Source organism: Podarcis gaigeae (genome assembly GCF_964106915.1).
Source record: "Podarcis gaigeae genome assembly, chromosome: 16".
Lineage (NCBI taxonomy): Eukaryota > Metazoa > Chordata > Lepidosauria > Squamata > Lacertidae > Podarcis > Podarcis gaigeae.
Window position 1 is genome coordinate 14,593,767 of NC_139693.1, and position 19,946 is coordinate 14,613,712.

General features: G+C 46.7%; 2 protein-coding genes across 3 annotated transcripts; one reads left to right on the plus strand and one right to left on the minus strand.

Annotated features, from left to right (window-relative positions):
- Nucleotides 1–6,399: 6,399 nt before the first annotated feature.
- Nucleotides 6,400–9,117, plus strand: LOC310833120 (C-reactive protein-like). The gene is made up of 2 exons (XM_083715465.1): nt 6,400–6,576; nt 7,890–9,117. The coding sequence occupies exons 1-2, from the start codon at nt 6,513–6,515 to the stop codon at nt 8,507–8,509; spliced, it is 684 nt and encodes a 227-aa protein (XP_083571591.1). The 5' UTR covers nt 6,400–6,512; the 3' UTR covers nt 8,510–9,117.
- Nucleotides 9,118–10,857: 1,740 nt separating this feature from the next.
- LOC310833032 (uncharacterized protein) lies at nt 10,858–19,918 on the minus strand. Of its 2 annotated transcripts, XM_083715382.1 has the most exons (6): nt 19,574–19,900; nt 17,168–17,257; nt 15,517–15,639; nt 14,017–14,148; nt 12,889–13,005; nt 10,858–11,392 (listed from the first exon to the last, which is right to left on the minus strand). In XM_083715382.1, the coding sequence occupies exons 1-6, from the start codon at nt 19,649–19,651 to the stop codon at nt 11,279–11,281; spliced, it is 654 nt and encodes a 217-aa protein (XP_083571508.1). In that variant the 5' UTR covers nt 19,652–19,900; the 3' UTR covers nt 10,858–11,278. The 2 variants fall into 2 exon arrangements, with proteins under 2 accessions (XP_083571508.1, XP_083571509.1); XM_083715383.1 differs by lacking the exon at nt 15,517–15,639 and having other exon boundaries at nt 19,574–19,918.
- Nucleotides 19,919–19,946: the final 28 nt, after the last annotated feature.

Below are 19,946 nucleotides of genomic sequence, written 5' to 3' on the forward strand. Positions count from 1 at the left end.
AAGCTCAGGGTTGACCATATGTGCTTCTCTAATTCTTTTTTGCAGGTCAAGGTGGGATGAAGGGAGGTAGCCAACACTCTAGACGACTGAAGGAGAAGCATCATCTTCACAGTCATTGTCTGTGGGTGAATGAGAATTGAAGTTTAACAGGTATGCTCATATTTAAAACCTGGCTACCTTTAATGGTTGCTTTGTGCATGGTGGCAATTGATTTGTCCAGGACATTTCATTCTCTCTCTCTCATATATTTGTTGTTGTTTTTAGTCATGTCCGACTCTTCGTGACCCCATGGACCAGAGCACACCAGGCACTCCTGTCTTCCACTGCCTCCCACAGTTTGGTCAAACTCATATTAGTAGCTTCGAGAGCACTGTCCAACCATCTCCTCCTCTGCCATCCCCTTCTCCTTGTGCCCTCTATCTTTCCCATCTTTTCTCTTCTCTTCTCATGAGGTGGCCAAAGTATTGGAGCCTCAGCTTCAGGATCTGTCCTTCCAGTGAGCACTCAGGGCTGATTTCCTTCAGAATGGAGAGGTTTGATCTTCTTGCAGGCCATGGGACTCTCAAGAGTCTCCTCCGGCACCAGAATTCGGCAGCACCTCTGCTTCAAGGGAAAAGCATTTGCTGGTGGCAGCAAGTCTTTTGCAGAGATTGGCCCCCTCCTCTCTCTGGCACTCGTACCAAAGTTCACTGATGTCCTTGTATGTTTTATGGAGATTACTGTAGCCCTTTGGGAGCTTACGTTGTAATCCTTACATGCAGCGTTGCCCATATAAACAATTGGCTGAAATATCATTCAAAACGCCTGGCTCTGAGCCAGAGAGCATACTCAATGATAGGATAGGGGAAGAAAACTATGTTACCAAGGGAATATTCTCGGAGGAAGGGTCTGGATTGCAGAATATACATTAGGCACAGCATAACCCAAGTACTTTTCTTTCAGTTGATCCCCCAAATCCCTCCAAGTCTCACAAAGGAAGGAAAGTGCAGACATAGCTGCTTCTCTCAAGCACAACCCTGACTTTTCTTTGCCAATGGCTATAAAGGCTTTTTGTAAATCCTCAGACCCAGTACTGCACTCAGCTCTGTTGAGGAATCCCAAACAAACAGTGCCCAAATCTTTTTGGAAGTAAAATCCTCTCATTGTAAGGAAACCTGGAATGTGTTTGTGTCACACACACATACAGCCAGCCAAAGAATGGGGAGCAGTCGATGGATAATGTACAGTAGGTGTGTCGATGATTATTCATTCTGAAGATTTGCTCGTGCCTTCGGACCACCAGACCCAGGCAGGTTGGCCGAGGCTCTTTTCCCCTCCCTCATACCTTCCTTTCTGGCTCATGGAATCGCACTTTGCGATCACGTACAAGTTTTTTTTGAGTTGCAGGAGTTTCAGTCTAGATGAAACTCAGGGTCCCCTTCCAAACCTGCCATCCTGTATTTGTGAGAGTGGAATGTGCAAGGCAAGGAACGGCTTTGGCTGGCTGGCTTAAGTACCACAATTCAGCATACCCAAAGAAGTTGCCCTGTGCCATAAAACCAAAATGGGTGGGCCTTTCCCCCCAGCCTCTCTCACTTGGCTGGTAAGGAGAATAACAATAGACTGAAGTGTGTGTGAGAGTTAGAAGGTGGGGCACACAGAGACATGTCACCCCTGGAAAACCTAAAGACAAAGCAAGGTCTGTCTGATTCTTAGGTTGTATATATGGGTAAATAAAATCGTATATCCTAAAGACACCACAGTCTCTGTTAACCTTCATTCCAAGGAAGCCAAACCTGGGTAAGTACAGGAGTCCCCAGAGTTCCTCACCTATCAGATTGGGGTGGCAAGTAACATTATTTTCTGCAGATTCACGGTAAATGTGTGTGTGTTGCAGAAATCCCACCCCCACTAAACAAAAAGGCAAATGGAAACTCAGCACGTTGTAGACAGACTTCAGAATGTCTCTTGCTTTACAGGACCAAGAGTCCAGACACTTACCGTATTTTTCACTCTATAAGATGCACTTTTCCCCTCCTAAAAGTAAGGGGAAATGTGTGTGCATCTTATGGAGTGAATGCAGGCTGCGCAGCTATCGCTGGAGCCAGAACAGCAAGAGGGAGAGCTGCGCAGCGCTCCCTCTTGCTGTTCTGGCTTAGCCACGTGAAGCCTCTTCAACATTTGATTCAGAATATTTTTTTTCTTGTTTTCCTCCTCTAAAAACTAGGTGCGTCTTATGGCTGGGTGTGTCTTATAGAGTGAAAAATATGGTAAATAAGAATTTAATGTGCAATTAACATACGTGACAATAGTCCACATGTCTGTTCAGAGGTCTTTTTGTGTTTAATTGAGCTTACTCCCATTAGCCTGTTATGTGCAGATGACATGCCATGTGATTTCAACATTGCCAAGTGATGCAAGACCCCCCCTTCATGGAGAAAGACCCCCCTTCATGGAGAGATACCCCCCCTTGAGTTTCAGCAAAGCTTTGGGGGTTCCATGTATGACTGCTGCAGCATGGCACCAATCTAGAGATCAGATGGAGAAGTGCTGCCCCCTGCTGGTGGATATATAGAGGACTTCAACATGACAACCTGGGCTGGTATCTGACAGCAGGGATTTAAGAGGCAGGGATAGGGATTTGAACATCTCTAAATATATGCTTCTTTAGACACACTCTTTATTATCTCCCCCCACTCCATTGCTGCCAACAAGCTTGGCTGAGCCTTTGCTGCATCACATGACGTACAGCAGGGGTCAGAAACCAGGGCTGTGGGCCAAATGCGACCAGGTCTCTCTCTCTCTCTGGCCCTTGGAATGCTCTCCAGCCCCCCCCCTCTCACTGGTCCTCCTGGAGCATTTTTGCTGCTGAATCCTTGAACTCTTGTTAATGACTCTTGCCTGACCTGCTTGGAGGAGAGAGGCTTGTGAGTGTCTGCAGAAATGAGAGGTTTCCTAAGAGGGTTTTTTTGGGGACTTCTCCAGACTTTGGGGCTCTGTAAGCCTGCTGATCAGTGCCGGATTTATGTATAAGCTAAACACGCTATAGCTTACCCCAAAAAAATTTAAAGGAAAAAACAACCATGTACATTTTCAAAATATAAGATAAAAAAACAAATAAAATAAAACCTTCATACAGCAACAGTGTTTTGTGTTGTGTAGGCTCCTATGATGTAAGTAATGAGCCCCACCTGCTAGCCTGCTCCCTAAGATATCACTGGTTTGCTCATTTCTATATATAGGGTGCCTACATTCTGCATGGACTGGTTGCATGGCAACATGGGCAAATGGTTTTGATACCTATTAGGTCCATAAATTACAATATAGCATATATTCAACACAAAAAACAGTAAGAATTTGTTGTTGACAAAGGACAGCTGGACATATAAAAGGCCCCATTACCTTCAGTAGCTTAGGGCCTCATCAAACCTAAATCCGGCCCTGCTGCTGATATTTCCCTCTTGGGTGTAAATGGTACCATTTTGGTGACAGAAGGGACTAAGTGTATACAAAGACTGGGGAACCTTTGGGATTTGAGTGCAGATCCGATCAGCTTGGACTACCAACCATGCTAGCTGGGGGGAGATGTAGCTCAGCAATATCTGGAGGGCCCTGATGTAAGATGGCGCCCATTCAGCTTTATTTCTTATTACAAGTAAGGTGAAGGTGAAGAGACCCCTGACCATTAGGTTCAGTCGTGACCGACTCTGGGGTTGCGGCGCTCATCTCACTTTATTGGCCGAGGGAGCAGGCGTACAGCTTCCAGGTCATGTGGCCAGCATGACTAAGCCGCTTCTGGTGAACCAGAGCAGCGCACAGAAATGCCGTTTACCTTCCCGCTGGAGCGGTACCTATTTATCTACTTGCACTTTGATGTGCTTTCAAACCGCTAGGTTGGCAGGAGCAGGGACCGAGCAACGGGAGCTCACCCTGTCGCGGGGATTCGAACCACCAACCTTCTGATCGGCAAGCCCAAGAAGCTCAGTGGTTTAACCCACAGCGCCACCCGCATCCCTAGTAAGGAAGGGTATTATTTCTTGGCATTCCATTCTGTACACATTTGTTCCTCATTCCAGAGTACATTCCTTCCTCTGTTACAGGAGAGGTGATCACAGCCACCCTTCTATTCCCCCAGAATGAATAACTAAACTGAGTCAGGAACCTTTTTCAGCCTGAGCACCACATTCCCTTTTGGGCAAACCTCCTAGCTGGTGGGCGGAAGCAGAGGTTTTAAAAGTGGGCAGAGTGATAGATGGGCATTTTACATTTTGTACTGCAGTTTCCACACAGGGTCACAAAGCTTCCCCACCTCTGAACTAAACGAATGTGATATAAACAAGGAAAGGAAAGGAAAGAAGATTTTAATAACCAAAACAGATGTTACAGAGATGCAGAGGGAGAGGAGGGGATCATTCCAGTAAGAGGGAAAGAAAGCAAAGAAAGAGGGGAGGAAGAAGGAAAAACAGAAAGAGAGAGAAAAAGTGAGAGAGAGAGAGAGAGAGAGAGAGAGAGAGAGAGAGAGAGAGAGAGAAATCCTTCCACACTTCTAGCCAGACCTGGAATAGTGCAAAGCCAAGTAATCTGACTGAAAGGCCAGCAAAAGCCAGACTGGATCCAGACTTGAAAGCTGACCAGGCAGCAGTAGGAAGAAAACACAAGCAAATGCTATTAAAAGCTTGCTGGGCCAGAAAGCTCCTGGGCTGGAGTTCATTGTTCCAGGTTGTTGTGAGGAGCTGGGGGTGGCTACTGCAGCTTCAGAGCATAGAAGACCCCCCAGCGCTGGTCCCCATCCACAAAGTGCTGAGGGACAGTTCTTTCTGCCAAAGTTCCATTCCTTTATGTTCTCTTCATTTGGACAAGTCTTCTTGCCTCTAATAGCTTCTTTGACTCTGCTTCTTCACCATGCCACTGTCCTTTTGGCCCTCATGGTACCTTTCCTAATCTGCAGTATACAGTTGAACTTCTGACACCATGTTGTGTTTTGAAGCAACACCCAAGCATTTTGGAGTGATACAACCCTTTGCCTTTCTAGTTCCTTTTCACCAATCATCTTGTTCAGGGGGGAGTTTCCTCTTTTGAAATCAAATGTGACCGTGATAGATTTTATCGGCAATTGCCCAATTGCTTCTTTGGAGAAGAATCAAGTTCACAGTGAGTTCATCTATTACAGGGTAAGCACTTCATCCTTATGATATAGAGCAGGGCTGGGTAATATCTGGTTTTTAATATCATGATATGTGAGTATGTATAAAGGTAAAGGGACCCCTGACCATTAGGTCCAGTCGTGAGCAACACTGGGGTTGCGGCGCTCATCTCGCTTTACTGGCCGAGGGAGCTGGCGTATAGCTTCCGGGTCACGTGGCCAGCATGACAAAGCTGCTTCTGGCGAACAAGAACAGTGCACGGAAACGCCATTTACCTTCCCGCTGGAGCGGTACCTATTTATCTACTTGCACTTTTTAGCGAGCTTTCGAACTGCTAGGTTGGCAGGAGCAAGGACCGAGCATAGTAAAAATCAATAAAATATATATGTTTTTTTTTTAATGATGGCCACGCTTCTCCTTATTTACAACCCTCCCCCCCCTTTTCAGCTTTTGACTTCATATGTCACTGTGTCGTTTCCATCTAATATCAAACTCATGCAGTGAGGTTTGACAGAAAATGGGGGCAAAATCGCCCAGCTGTGAGGCGTGAAGGCCGCTTCCTGCAAGGCCCTTTCCACCTGGCCTAGGGGGCAGGGCCCAAACTCACCAGCCCTACAAAAGAGGCTCCTTAATTCTTTTAATATGCTGTAAACCGCTTTGAGATTTTTATTAAAAATATAAAGCAGTACAGCAATTTTTTTTAAAAAAAATAAAAAAAAATCTGAGAAACAGAAGGAGAACCCCAGAGATTGCAGAAGATTCAACAACCTTCACATAGACTGTGTTTCAGCAATGTACCGTATTTTTTGCTCTATAAGACGCACTTTCCTCCTTTCTAAAAAGTAAGGGGAAATGTGTGTGCGTCTTATAGAACGAATGCAGGCTGCGCAGCTGTCCCAGAAGCCAGAACAGCAAGAGGGATCGCTGTGCAGCAAAAGCAGAGATCCCTCTTGCTGTTCTGGCTTCTGGGATTCAGAATATTTTTTTTCTTGTTTTCCTCCTCCAAAAACTTGGTGTGTCATGGTCTGGTGCGTCTTATAGAGCGAAAAATACGCTAAGTGTGCAAGTGTGGCCATTTCTACTATCTCCAGAAAGGACCCCACCTGCTACAGGCTCAGTTACTTTTTATCTTATGTGCAGTTCACTTTATAACCTCTTTTTCTGAAGAATTTTAAAGGAGGAAGCATCAGATGCAACTATTAGGCAATCTTTCCTGGGAAAGAAGTTTCCTAAACATGCTTCCACACCCCTCGCAGCTCGAGGGTATATTTTGCGTGGAGCCTGAAGCTCTCAAGCAAGATTCTTCCTCTTTCAGAGCGAGAGACCATCCCAAGTCCATTTCTTGACACCTCTTCTGCCTTGCCTTAGTTCATTCTGCAGACGGCCAAGATGAAGGTGCTTCTCTTCTTCTTCTTCCTCCTCCTCAATGCCTGTCAGTCTTTTGGCCAGCAAGGTAGGTGACCAGGGAGGTGGATGTCAAGCTTTGGGGAATTGACTTCCTCCCCCCATGGCAGCAGATAAGAAGATCAAACGAAAGGAACGTCTTACCAGTTAGAATCTTTAATAATCACAGCGAGAGAACAAAGAACACGTCTCCTAGAAATGGCGGTGCTCCCAACTAAGGGTCACCCCCCGGTCCCCGCTCATTCCTACGTCTTGTAATCTGAGTTTGTACCCTCTGCCCTTTCTGTTTGGACACTTTCTGGGGGGTGGGGGATGAATGCTGTTCAGAGACTGAATCTGTTAACCCTCTCTCTTCCAGTGTTTCTTCTGCTAGCTGTTCCCTATCCAGTATTTCCCAGCTTCTGCCTTCTGAACTGTGCCCCTCTGCACACCACTGTTCCAAACCTATACTGTCCTCCTGCTCCTGGGAAGATTCAGGATCAGGGGGAGGGGGTGGCTCCCACTTTCCTTCCTCAGTGCAACCCTCCTCAGCACAGTCTCTGACAGTGAGGTGGGAAGGAGCAGGGCATGGACCATTTCACTTGGAAAACACACATAAGCCACATAAGCACTGGGTGGAGGGGGTTTGACCTGAGGAGTGCTGGGGCACTGGCTCAGAACCCTTTTACATGTCATTGCCCTGGTGCATGCCAAGTCCCCTCCCATCTGGGTCTGCAAGAGCAAGGAGGGTCACAGCAGCAACTACAGGAGAAGAAAACCCACTGGCCGCACTGCAGGGCTGTTGTGTTGCAGCTGAGCAACAAAGAAGAAGTGAGAGGCTCCCTTGAGCATCTCCCCTTTGTCGCACCTGCTCAGGTGAAAAGTTTTGAAGAAAGCTATAAAGAATTTATTTATGTATGCGACAACAGTGGCAAGAGTCTTGATTGCACAAGGATGGAAGAATGAGGAAACCCCGACAAAAGAACAGTGGCAAGAGAAATTGATGAACTATGCAGAAGTGGCGAAATTGACATGCAAACTGTGAGACAAAGACAACTGTGACTTTAAGGAAGAATGGGAGCCTTTTACAAATTATCTAAAAAGACCACAAAATGAACTGGACTCCTTGGCAGGTTTTGAATAAACATACACAAATTTACTGAGGGATAATATATATGCAGAGGTTAACATAGGTTGAGAAACCAGAGAGAGGAGCTGAGGGAAGGAGGGTTTGCTGGGGAGGTGGGAGGGGGGGAAAGGGGGGGAATAATGAAGATGATTTGTTTTGATAATTTGCTATGTTGAAATTGTTAATAAAAAACTTTTTTAAAAAGTATTGAAGGCAGCTGCAACATTCTCTCTTCCTCCCCCCTCTTCCTTCAGGTTCAGGCCTCTCTGGGAAGCAAGTCGTTTTCCCGCAAGCATCGAATACTGCCCATGTGGTTTTGAAGGCCTCCCCGAAGCAGCCGTTGACCGCCTTCACCGTGTGCCTGAAACATTACACGGACCTGACCCGTGCTTACAGCCTTTTCTCTTATGCCACCCGGAACAGCCACAACGATATCATCATCTACAAGTACAAACCCAACCAATACAGCTTCTATGTGGGAGGTGAAGCAGTGACCTTCTTGACCCCAGAAAAACAGTCGCTTGAAAGAGAGACTTTGTGTGCATCTTGGGATTCTGCCACAGGGCTGGCCAGGTTGTGGGTGAACGGAAAACGTCTGCCGCCCAGGAGCCTGAAGAAAGGATACTCTATCCGCGCAGACTCATCAATTGTGCTTGGTCAAGATCAAGACAACATGGGGGGCGGCTTTGACATCAAGGACTCCTATGTTGGAGAGCTGCTGGACGTGAGGATGTGGGAGAGGGTGCTGTCCCAGGAGGAAATGAAGCGCGCCCTGCTTGACGACAATATTCCTGGAAACGCCATGTTTGTTTGGGAAACAGTCAATTATGAAGCAAAGGGTGATGTTATTATTGAGCGCGCATGGTCACCTTAAACACACAAGCATGTTCTGGAAAGTGGGCATGCCATTATTCTTTAAAATGTCTTGGTTGTTCATGTTTGTACGCAACTCGTTCGTGTGCAGTGAGTTTGTACGTATCTTCAATCCAATCGTTGAAGGCAGCTGCATTTTTATTCTTCCAGTTCATCAATAACCTGTCTTTTTGCCATAGTAAGGGCATGGAGATTCCACTCATATTGTCCCTTTGTTAGGTTCCATGTATAATCCAAAAGCATATTTCCCTCTGCAAATGTGAGATCATTCTGTACAGTCATTTTGATCGTCCCTACTACCTTCTGCCAAAAACTTATCAATATTGTAGAAAACATATGTTTTAGAGAAGCGTTATCCTTGTTACATATCCAGCAGCTACACAGCTTAGCTCGTCCTAAACGTAGACTTGCCATGGACAAATTCAATGATATTTGGAATTCATTTTTATAAATACTGTATTAGGTTAAGGTCTGGTTAACCACAATAACTTGATTTGTTTGTTTTCTACATGGGTCCTATCTTTTCTTCTTCTTTTGTGTCTTATCTAACACTGTGCACTTGCAATTATGTACTTTTTAATCTTTCAGTAAAGAATATAAAAAGGGAAATGTCTTGGTTGTTCAGTAGATATGGCCTCTGGGCTGATTCCTGCCGTTTCCTCTAAGTAATATATTGCATTATACAAGCCTCTACAAAAACGTGTTCTGTCCACGGCGAAGCAGCACAGAGTTACCAAGAGAGCACTTCTTCCTCATGGTTATATGCTAACAAATCCCGTGAGAGGGACAGGGGAACAAGAAAGTACTTGGTTACGACCTTTGGTTCATCTAGCTCAGTGTTACTCACACTGACTGGCAGCGGCTGTCCAGGGTTTTGGAAAGGGTACCAGGGAATGAACCAGACAGCTCTGCATACAAAGCAGGCACTCCAGCAATGAACTATGGCCTGTCTCCAAATATTAGTGTATGAAAGTTGCCATCATTTGTCTATCCAGCTCCGTTTCACTTACTGGTTGTTGTTTTTAACAAAATCAATACTCTACAACATGCAAAGCAGCATAGAATTATAGAATTGTAGTTGGAAGGTTTCCCCCTTGGGTCATCTAGTTCATGGGTAGGCAAACTAAGGCCCAGGGGCTGGATCCGGCCCAATCACCTTCTAGATCCAGCCCATGGATGGTCCGGGAATCAGTGTGTTTTTACATGAGTAGAATGTGTCCTTTTATTTAAAATGCATCTCTGGGTTATTTGTGGGGCACAGGAATTCGTTCATTGTTCTCCCCCCAAAATATAGTCCAGCCCCTCACAAGGTCTGAGGGACAGTGGACTGGCCCCCTGCTGAAAAAGTTTGCTGACCCCTGATCTAGTTCAACCCCCTGCAATACAAGAATCTCAACTAAAGCAGCCACCCTAGACCCTCCAAGTATCCTTATTTAGAGAAGCCGTTTCGGTTACTGATTTGAACCCGGAATGTCCTGCTTTTCCTTAGGATGTCCCTATCTTCATTGGAGAAATGTTGGAGGCTACGGCATTCACAGACCCACCCACACCCCAGACCCTTTGAACAGTAAGGTCTAGGATAGAGAGCTCACCCTGTCCCAGCCCACAGCCCTCCAGGTTCAGCCCTCTCCCCAACATTGGGACCCATCAGCTCTCAGACAGTTCAGGCAGGTGGCATGAACCATGAGTTTCAGAGATGTTCTGGCGTTTCCAAATACTGTATGACTGTGGCGGCACGGCACTGATTTATTGATCAGATGGAGAGCTGCTGCCCCCTGCTGATGGGTTTATAGGACTTCAACGTGACAACCTGGCTTGGTTCTCGTAACAGCATGGTTTTGCAGGGATGGGAGGAAAATGACTTGCTTGCCTGGATAGAAGAGACACAGAGGTTTGACAGTGTCTGCAGAAATAAGACATTTCCTAAGAGATTTTTTTGGACTTCTCCAAACTTTGAGGCTCTGTAATCCTGCCAATACTTCCCTCTTGGGGTTGGTGACAGGAGAAGGAGTTTTGTCATTGGTGTATACAAGGAATGAGGAATTTCTGGTACTCCAATGATGGGGATCCATTTTCACCTTCCCCTGGTGATGGGAGAGTTTATCTGGGTGGCAGCAATTTGCTGCCACTGCTTTTTATTTTCCCAGAATGTTGTGGCACATCAGAAAATAAACAAATAACTAAACTGGGAGCCTGAGGACCACATTGCCTTTTAGGAAAATGCCCTGGGACCGCTTGGAGATTGAGGCCTGAGGTAAAAATGGTTGGAGCGAGAGATAAGCATTTTACATTTTGTATACCGCAAGGCAGTTTCTACACATACTCACAAATGTGGTATAAACAAGGAAATAAAGAAAATGTAGTAAGTTTTTAATACCTGAAACAGATGGAACAGAGATGCAGAGGGAGAGGAGGGGATCATTCCAGTAAGAGGGAAAGAAAGGAAAGAAGGAGGGAAGAAGGAAAGAAAGAGAGAGAGAGAGAGAGAGAGAGAGAGAGAGAGAGAGAGAGAGAGAGAAATCCTTCCACACTTCTAGCCAGACCTGGAATAGTGCAAAGCCAAGTAATCTGACTGAAAGACCAGCAAAAATCCAGACTGGAAGGCGAAGTTTCTTGCAAACTCTGGCAGTGGATCCAGACTTGAAAGCTGACCAGGCAGCAGTAGGAAGAAAACACAAGTAAATGGTATTAAAAGCTTGCTGGGCCAGAAAGCTCCTGGAGCTGGACAGGAGTTCACTGCCCCAGGCTGTTTGGGGTGGGGGGGCAGCAGCTACTCCGGCTTCAGAGCATAGAAGACCCCCCAGCGCTGGTCCCCATCCACACAGCGCTGCAGCTTCTCCCTCCATCCAGAGGCCAAGGACTCAAACTCGCTCTCTGAGAATTCCTAGGCAGAGAAGAAAGAGAAGAGTCACTCACAATCCCTGGTGGGGTGAAATTTATTGTTTTGTTCTCTGTCCAGGGAGGGGACAGATCTGTCAATTGAGGTTTCTTCCAGTTTCTTGTTTTTCCAAGCATAAGTTCAGTTGTTTCCATCTGCACATCAGTTTGGGGACTTATTTTTAAAGTCCTTGTGAAAATCCATCAGCATTTCAGTACAAATTTCTCCCAACATACACATTTTCTTAAGTATTTTCGCCTAATGCATGCATTTTTGCAAAGCGTCTTTCCCCATATATTTATATTTCCCCTCAAAATGCGTTTTTATGCTTCATTTCACCAAGGTGTGCTTTTTTTATGCACACCTTACCTTCATTTTTGCATTTTTGTACATGTTGCTTGGTTAGAAACTGCTTTGCAAAATCCAGAGAAGTGCAAATTTTCAAGAATAGCTCTGTTTCAGTTCACATATTGTTCCAGTTAGTGCAAATTAGGTAGGTTCGTCTTTAAATTCAAACTGAATCATGTTGTCCCCCCCACCCCTATCACCGTATGGTTTGTTTTTATTTACACTGCTCAGAAATACTATGATTATGCACAATATAAATGCTGTAAATAAACAGAGAACAAGAAGGAATTGTAAATGTCCTCATGGTGCAGTAGAAATATTTATACTGCCCGCTCTCCGCTCCCTTGGAGGTTTTGCCTAATGTTTGTCTGAAATCTGCTTGCCTGGAGCTCCCACCTGCTGCCTGATATATTTTTTTTTGGGGGGGGGAGGATTATTACAATTAATTACACCTATTTGTTGCTCATAAAAGGTCTCGAAGCAACTTACAACTGTAAAAAAGAGACAAGTTCTAAAGCTTAAAACATCATATTCTAAATGTGCTTCTCCTGCATTTTGATAAAAAGGACAAATCCTGCCTCACCTCAGCCCAAGATGACCACCATAGCATTATTTACTTTGAGTGGCCATAATGCCACTCCCAGCCTAGGTCACTGGTTCTACTTTGGCCCTTTTCAACTGCTTGCCCAGTCCCCCGAAATGCCCTTGCTCCCCCCAATATTTGTTTTCATGGTGCCATCATTGGTCAGGGCCAGCCCACCCATGAGGCAGACTGAAGAAGCTGCCTCAGGCGGTGGAATCCCAAGGCAATTCTCTGCTCCTGCCACCAGAGAAGTGAGAAGCGGCAGAGGCAGCTTCCGGCGACATCTTACCACTGCTTCTGCTCGCTTTTTCCCAGCCACTGGAGAAGCGACTCCAGCTTCCAGGTTTCGGCGAGATCTCCCCGGGAGCTGGAAGCCAAAGCCGTGTGACCCTGGTAAGTGAGGCTTTGGCAGAGGGGAGATGAAACAGGACAGGCTGTTCCTGCCTGTGGTCCAAGTCCGTCAGTTTTCAACAGGTAGGGGTGTGTGTGTGTGTGTGTGTGCGCGCGCAGCCACACAGGGAGAGAGACAAGCTCAGCTCTAGGCTGTTTCATCTCCAATCTGCCAACCCACCTGGACAAATTGCTGCCGACTTCTTTCCAGTTCTTGCAGCTCTTGAGTCAAGGCTGACAGCATCCGCTCTGTATAGTCCAACGCCTGGACCTGCCTGAATCCAGCCTCCTGCAGCACCTGGAAGGTGTTGGCAATGAGGATGAGAGGTGAGGAACCTTTCTGAATTCAGCTCTGCCAGAATCAATGGCTCCCACCCCTAGCACATCCAGCCTTTTGGGAGCCTGTTTATACGATCACATTCCCTACAGCAGTGGTTTTCAACCAGTGTGCTGTGGCACCCTAGGGCATAGATGTCAACTTTTCCCTTTTTTAAAGGGAAATTCCCTTATTCTGAATAGGATTCCTCACAAGAAAAGGGAAAAGTTGACAGCTATGCCTTAGGGTGCCTTGAATGGTGCTCAGGGGTGCCTTGGGCAACACTGGCCTCTGTCCCTCCTTCTTTCCCTCCCTCCCTCTGATGCCCTCTCACGTCTCTGCCTCCCAAAGGCTTGCACAGCTGTTTGTTGCAGCAGCCCTGGCTACAAGCTCCCCAGGTGAATGGTGCCTCCGGCGCTGGCCAGGGGTGCTGGTTGCCAGGAGCTGAGGTGCCTCAGAGTAAGCAAGCAAGCAGGTGAGGGAGCCCAGCCAGCCAGCCCTCCAGCCCTTGCTGTTGGGAATGGACAGACAAGTCCCAGGCCCTGGTGGGGCAGTGTGAGGAGGCACCTCTCTTTGGGGTGGGTGTGGGGAGCAGCTTAGAGACCAGGAGTGGCAGCAGCGGCTGGCCAGAGGACTCCCAAGGAGAGGGGAGAGGAAATGAGGCTGAAGGAACCCTAAACACAAGGGAGGGTGTTCGAAAAAGGGTGAGAGGCTGTGGGCTCTGCAGGCAAGGGGTGACATAACTGGGTTCCTGAGTCCCACAGGGGTGCCACAGAAATAATGCAGTGGGCCAAGGGAGCCTTGGACTCAAAAAGGTTGAAAACCCCTGCCCTAGATTGAAAGCAGCATGTGAAGGACAATCATGAATGATTCTGGATTGAGAAAAGCTATGTTTTGGGGCTACAAATAGGGTACGCAGCCTTAATCTAAATAAAACATCTGCTATGGCCTTCTTACTTGCCTGCCTTCTTTCACAAACACACACACCCATACCTGGCCATATTCCCAGGGTGTGAGAAGGCTGTAGCCCCTCCGTCTGACGTACTCCGTGAAAGCTTTCGACCAGGGGCGAGGCCCACAGCAATAATCAGAGATGAGAAGCTGCCCGCCTGGCTTCAGCCACGACTAAGAGAGGAGAGAGAGAGATGGCTGGGTAAGATTTGAGGGCAGTGGGCGCTGGTGGGACAGGATCCAGGATACCATCATTATAATTACAGTGGACGCTCGGGTTGCAAGCATGATCCATGCGGGATGCACGTTCGCAACCCACAGCGTTCGCAACCTGTGTCTGCGCGTCTGCGGGTTGCGATTCGGTGCTTCTGCGCATGCGCGACTGCTGAAACCCGGAAGTAACCCATTCTGGTACTTCTGAGTTTCGGTGGTCCGCAACCCGTAAAGACACAACCTGAAGCGGCTGTAACCCGAGGTATGACTGTATACTATTATTAATTAATTATTATTATATTATATTATTATTAATTATTCTTATTCTTATTCTTCACTCTTTATCCATAGATCTCAGGGAGGTTCACAGCATGGTGTTATAGATTTGCAGGGAAGGGGGGACTCTTTAAACCCTAGAAGTTGCTAAACGGTAGGATTTTGACTGCTTGGAGTACTGAAAGGAAGACTGGAGGCCAGTGGAAAAATATAGACTAAGCTTTCTTTCCAAGCTAAGGTCTCACCTGGGAGAGAGGCATTAGAACGGCAAAAGGTGATGATGACGCATCTGAGGTGTGCCTGGAAAGCACAAGTCAAAGTGGTTTCCCCCTTGCCCTGTTCCTTGCCTGGGGAAAACCTGCTCTTTAGTGCTAAATTGGAACAAACGTCGATCCGGGGAAAATATAGATTGCTGTTTGCTCCAACTGAACACTAAAGAGCAGTTTTTCCTGGGGGAAGCAGCTGGACAAGCGTAAGTGTGAATAAGCCCTCTGTTTTGTTTACACCAAAGGTTGCTTCCTGTTTGTGTGTGTTTCCTCACAGAACTCAGCAGGAAAGAAGATAGGGGCAAAACCAGAATGTGATTGGCTCTATCGCCACCTAATGTCAGCCTCCCTGCCTTCTGCCCTACCTGGGGTTGCCATATTTCAAAAAGCAAAATTCCTAACACCTGCAAAGTTGGTGAGCTTTTTTTTTTTTAAGGAAGAACCCCAAATTGTTGAGCTTTGGGAGCTGTTTCTGCTGCTTTTTCCATCGCGTTGCCATACATCCGGGTTTCCCCCCTCACACCATTTTTACACCCGAAAACCAGGACAGGTCAGGGTTTCTCCTGACGCATGGCAAGCCGGGCCCTCCCAAACCCATTGGGCACGAACCGCTTGTTAAGGGCATTGATAAAATAAAGTACTGCTGTTTCCCATGTACTCTGAGCGCTGCTTCATTTTAGGGCACTGGGGGAAAACACAGTTTTTGGATTCCGCCAGAGGGCTGCCCCCAATGATGCGAGGCTGAATTGCTTGTATTTTTCTGCACGTTAAGAGGCAGGAGACTCACCAAGAACTTTGCAAAGAGAGCATTCTTGCCTGGCACATGCAGGACAGTGTCCCGGCTGTAGACGACATCAAAGGTGTTCTCTGGGAACGTCCTTCGCGTGGCATTGCCAATTTCAAACTGCACCTAGAAGCAGAGCCGGCACAAGAACGTTTCGGAGTGAAATCCAAGCAGCAGCCTCTCCTACTAAGTAGCATTGCAGCTGATCCACCTAGGACAGGCATGTCTAAATTCAATCCTAAAAAAAGCTCAGCAACTCTGGTCAGCTCTCACGCATGTTCACTTCATCGAATCTGGCCCTCTTTGAAGAAAGTTTGGACACCCCTGACCTAGGAAGTGTTTTCACCCAAGCTCCCATGAAATGAACAGGAGATCTGCCCTTTTAGATGGCTGACTTAGAGAGCTACACAACATCCATTTTTAGCTCTCCCCCCTTGAATCCTGGGAATTGCTGTTTAGCCCTCACAGAGCTACAATTCCCAGCACCCTTAACAAACTACAGTTCACAGAATATTATTTTGGGGGGGAGGGGGATGGAGTGATGTACTTTTAAATGTATGGTGTGTACACAGCCTTCACTTGCTTAGCTGCTTCCAGATGACCTGTTTATCCTGATATCTTTGCAGGGAGATTCAACAATATTGGCTATTGAATGAGCATTCATTTCTGTTCTGCTTTCGGGGAGGTTAAGTGATGTTTCTTCGAAACTATAATTATCCCACACTTCTCAGTGCTTTTTCCTGTAACTTTCCTTAATGCAAAAAGTCCAGTTTGGGGGAGGGGAAGCAGTTAGGGATGAAGGAATCTGTTAATTTCAGTTTGTCTCAGTTTCTCATTCTTCCAATTTTAAATTCAGTTCTATGAATTTCCATAGCAATTTGTGATTTTTAAAAAACAATTTAAAGTCTTGATGAATTCCATATCAATTTATGGATTTTTATATATATATATATATATATATATATATATATATATATATATATGAATTATGTATCAATTTGAGATTTTTAAAAAACATTAAAAAATCTTGATGAAAATTCATCAGTATTTTAGTGCAAATTTCTTCCTAATACACACATTTTTGTACATATTTTTGCACGTAATTAATATAAAATATATTTGTTGCTTGAATGAATATGCGCATTCTATGCACACTTGCTGCTGATGCGTGCATGCTTGTACACAGTTTTTGGTTGGAGAACTGCAACTCAAAACTCAGAGAAGTGATCATTTGTGAAGGACAGCTGTATTCTGGTTTGAGTATCGATTCGAGAAGTGCAAGTTGGGTAGTTTCTCGTTTAAATGCAAACAAAAACGAATCTCTCCCCATCTCTTTGTTGCCCCAAAGCACCAAATCAGCTTTAACTGCTTAACATGAATTTGCTGACATGAGATTGAGCCAGTTTGCTACAGTCTAGATGCCCCTTTAATTCCCTTTAATTAATTCGGAAGGGCTGTAGCTCAGTGGTGGAACATCAGCAATGCATGCAGAAGGTCTCAGGTTCAATCCTAGCATCTCCAGGTAGGGCTGGGAATGTCTACCCTACCTGAAACCCCAGAGAGCCCCCTATCAGTCAGGTGGACCTGAAATAGGTATAACTAGTATAATAGGGCAGCTTCCTTTGGTTCCCTCTCCCTTTCCCCTCATCATTACCAAGGATCCAGTCTCCTTTTGCGCTCGTTCCAAAGCCAACTCCACCATGTTGTGGGAAAGATCCATGCCCAGGACTTCCACGCCAAACTCCTTGGGAGGAAAGGAAAGAGTCAGGCCACCTCAAGGCTAGATGATAGCTCAAAGATGGGACCATAATCACAGGCTGTCCGTGAAATCATTTTTTTTTTAGGTTTACTTAAAATGTTGTGGTCCAGAGGTTTAATGCTTTGAGTTTTATAATGTACATTCTGGGAATGAGAGATCGTTTAATCCTGTTTTGTATGGTTTCCTTCCTTCCTTCCTTCCTTCCTTCCTTCCTTTTTCCTTTCTGCTCTCCTCTTTTGCTATATCCTTGTTTTCATATTTTTATGTTGTCACTGCTGAAAATACCATTAAAAAATTCCCTCCCCGTAAAAAAAATATGGGGCCATCATGGAAGAAAACAGGAGCTTCCAGCACTCAGTGGCATAGCATGAGTTGCCAGTGCCCAGGGCTGCCCAGAGGAGGTGGTGGGAGAGAGGGAAACAGATGGAGAATGCATGCACATTCAGCTGTCTAACAGTATCCGCGCCAGTGGCATAGCGTGGGGGGTGCAGGGGGGGCCGGCCGCACTGGGCGCAACATCTGGGGGTAGGGTTAGGGGGCGCAAATCCACAGGTTAGGGGGCGCAAATTACTTGTCTTGCCCCGGGTGCTGGCAACCCACGCTATGCCACTGATCCGCGCCACCCAGGAGATCACAGCCACAAAGATAAGAAGAGTCGTTCCATTGTCTGGAGAGGTCACTCCCAAGTTCTCACTGCGAGAAGTGAGGTTACAGGGAACCAGGCAGAAGGCCTTCATGGTAGGGGCGCCCGCCCTGTGGAACGCCCTCCCATCAGATGTCAAGGAAATAAACAACTATCTGACTTTTAGAAGACATCTGAAGGCAGCCCTGTTTAAAGAAGTTTCTAATGTTAGAAGTTTTATTCTGTTTTAGTCCTCTGTTGGGAGCCACCCAAAGTGGTTGGGGAAACCCAGCCAGATGGGCGGGGTATAAATAATAAAATTATTATTATTATTCGTTCACATGGAGAAGCTGTTTTCAACGGAGCCCAGCGATGGAAGCACTTAGCTGCATCGAGGCAGCACCGGGTGTTGAAATTTTGCACCCCTAACAATTGTGTGTCCGGGGCAACCGCCCCGTGCCCCCCCTCCCACGCTACGTCACTGCCAGCACTAGAGTCTTAAGTCAGCCCTACTCATTGCAGTAATCTGATGTCTAGGTTAGATGACTGCAAGGTGTTAGACGTGGGGCTGCCTCTGAAGATGGTTCAGCTGGTGCAGAATTCAGTGGCCAGGTTGCTCACTGGGGCAAGGCGGTTTGAGCATATTACACCGATCTCGGCCCAACTGCACTAGCTACCAGTCAGTTTCCAGGCCCAAGTCAAAGTGCTGGTTTTGACCTATAAAACCTTAAATAGACTTCATGGAAGATACAGCTATCAGTATCTACTAGCTGGGATGGCTGTGTTCCAGCCTCTGAATACCAGTTGCTGGAAATTGCAGGTGAAGAGAGTTGCAGCGGCACTTCTCCTGTTTGGGGGCTTCCTATAGACATCTGGCAGTCACTGTGAGAACAGGATACTTTGGGCCTGATCCAGCAGACAGGCTTTTCTTATGCTCACAGCCAACCCATGTTTTCTGGGATAAGGGACATGGATGGCATGCATGTCAAAAAGGCCATACAGTCTGATAGAAGATGGAATGGTGGCAGATGATGCAATACTGCGATGTCACAAGTTGCACTCTTGCATCATTCCTTCTTGTCCGCTGCTCTGTAAACCTGGGGTGGGGAATCTGTGACCCTCCAGAAGCTGTGGGGAAGCTAATGTCCATCAGTTCCAGCCAGCCCCTTCCCCCTTGTGTTGGATTTTAGTTGTGTAAGCTCCTTGGGAGTAGAGACCCGTCCTCTTGTACTCTGTGGAAGCACCATGCGACGCTGCCAGAGCCAACCATCGTCACCATTCTTAAAGGTAAAGGGTAAAGGGACCCCTGACCATTAGGTCCAGTCATGACCGACTCTGGAGTTGCGGCGCTCATCTCGCTTTATTGGCCGAGGGAGCTGGCGTACAGCTTCCGGGTCATGTGGCCAGCATGACTAAGCCGCTTCTGGTGAACCAGAGCAGCACACGGAAATGCCGTTTAGCTTCCTGCCGGAGTGGTACCTATTTATCTACTTGCACTTTGAGGTGCTTTCGAACTGCTATGTTGGCAGCAGCAGGGACTGAGCAACGGGAGCTCACCCCGTCGCGGGGATTCGAACCGCTGACCTTCTGATCGGCAAGCCCTAGGCCCTGTGGTTTAACCCACAGTGCCACCCGCGTCCTGTCACCATTCTTATTCAAAGGTTTATTTGCGCTTGTACCTTAGCCATGTAGAAGTCACTCCCGCCGAGTTCGCAGCCAACATCCAGCACTCGTTGGCCCTGTTTCAAATCCAGCATACATACCAGCTCCTGTAGAGAGATGGGGAAGGGGTAGGTGGGTCTCTGGCAGGAGGGCAAGGGCAGTAGCTGAGTGGGAAAGCATTGGCCTTGTGTGCAGCAGGAGCTCCCAGGTTCAATCCCAAGTAGGGGTGGAAGAGACCCCTGCCTCAAACCCTGGAGAGCCACTGCCAGCCAGTGTAGACAGTGCTGAGCTGCATTGACCAATGGCCTGACTCAGTAATAGACAGATTCCTATATAAGCCAGTCCTTTATTCAAGACCATGTGGACTAGAAACTTACTTTATTTTGAAGA

Coding starts and splice junctions, on each gene's coding strand:
- LOC310833120 (XM_083715465.1), top strand. CDS start 6,513: ATGAAGGTGCTTCTCTTCTTCTTCTTCCTCCTCCTCAATGCCTGTCAG. Junction 6,577..7,889: donor TCAGTCTTTTGGCCAGCAAG/GTAGGTGACCAG, acceptor CTCTTCCTTCAG/GTTCAGGCCTCTCTGGGAAG.
- LOC310833032 (XM_083715382.1), bottom strand. CDS start 19,651: ATGCTGGATTTGAAACAGGGCCAACGAGTGCTGGATGTTGGCTGCGAA. Junction 14,149..15,516: donor CTCTCTTTGCAAAGTTCTTG/GTGAGTCTCCTG, acceptor CTCCTCTCTTAG/TCGTGGCTGAAGCCAGGCGG. Junction 13,006..14,016: donor CACCCTGGGAATATGGCCAG/GTATGGGTGTGT, acceptor AACACCTTCCAG/GTGCTGCAGGAGGCTGGATT.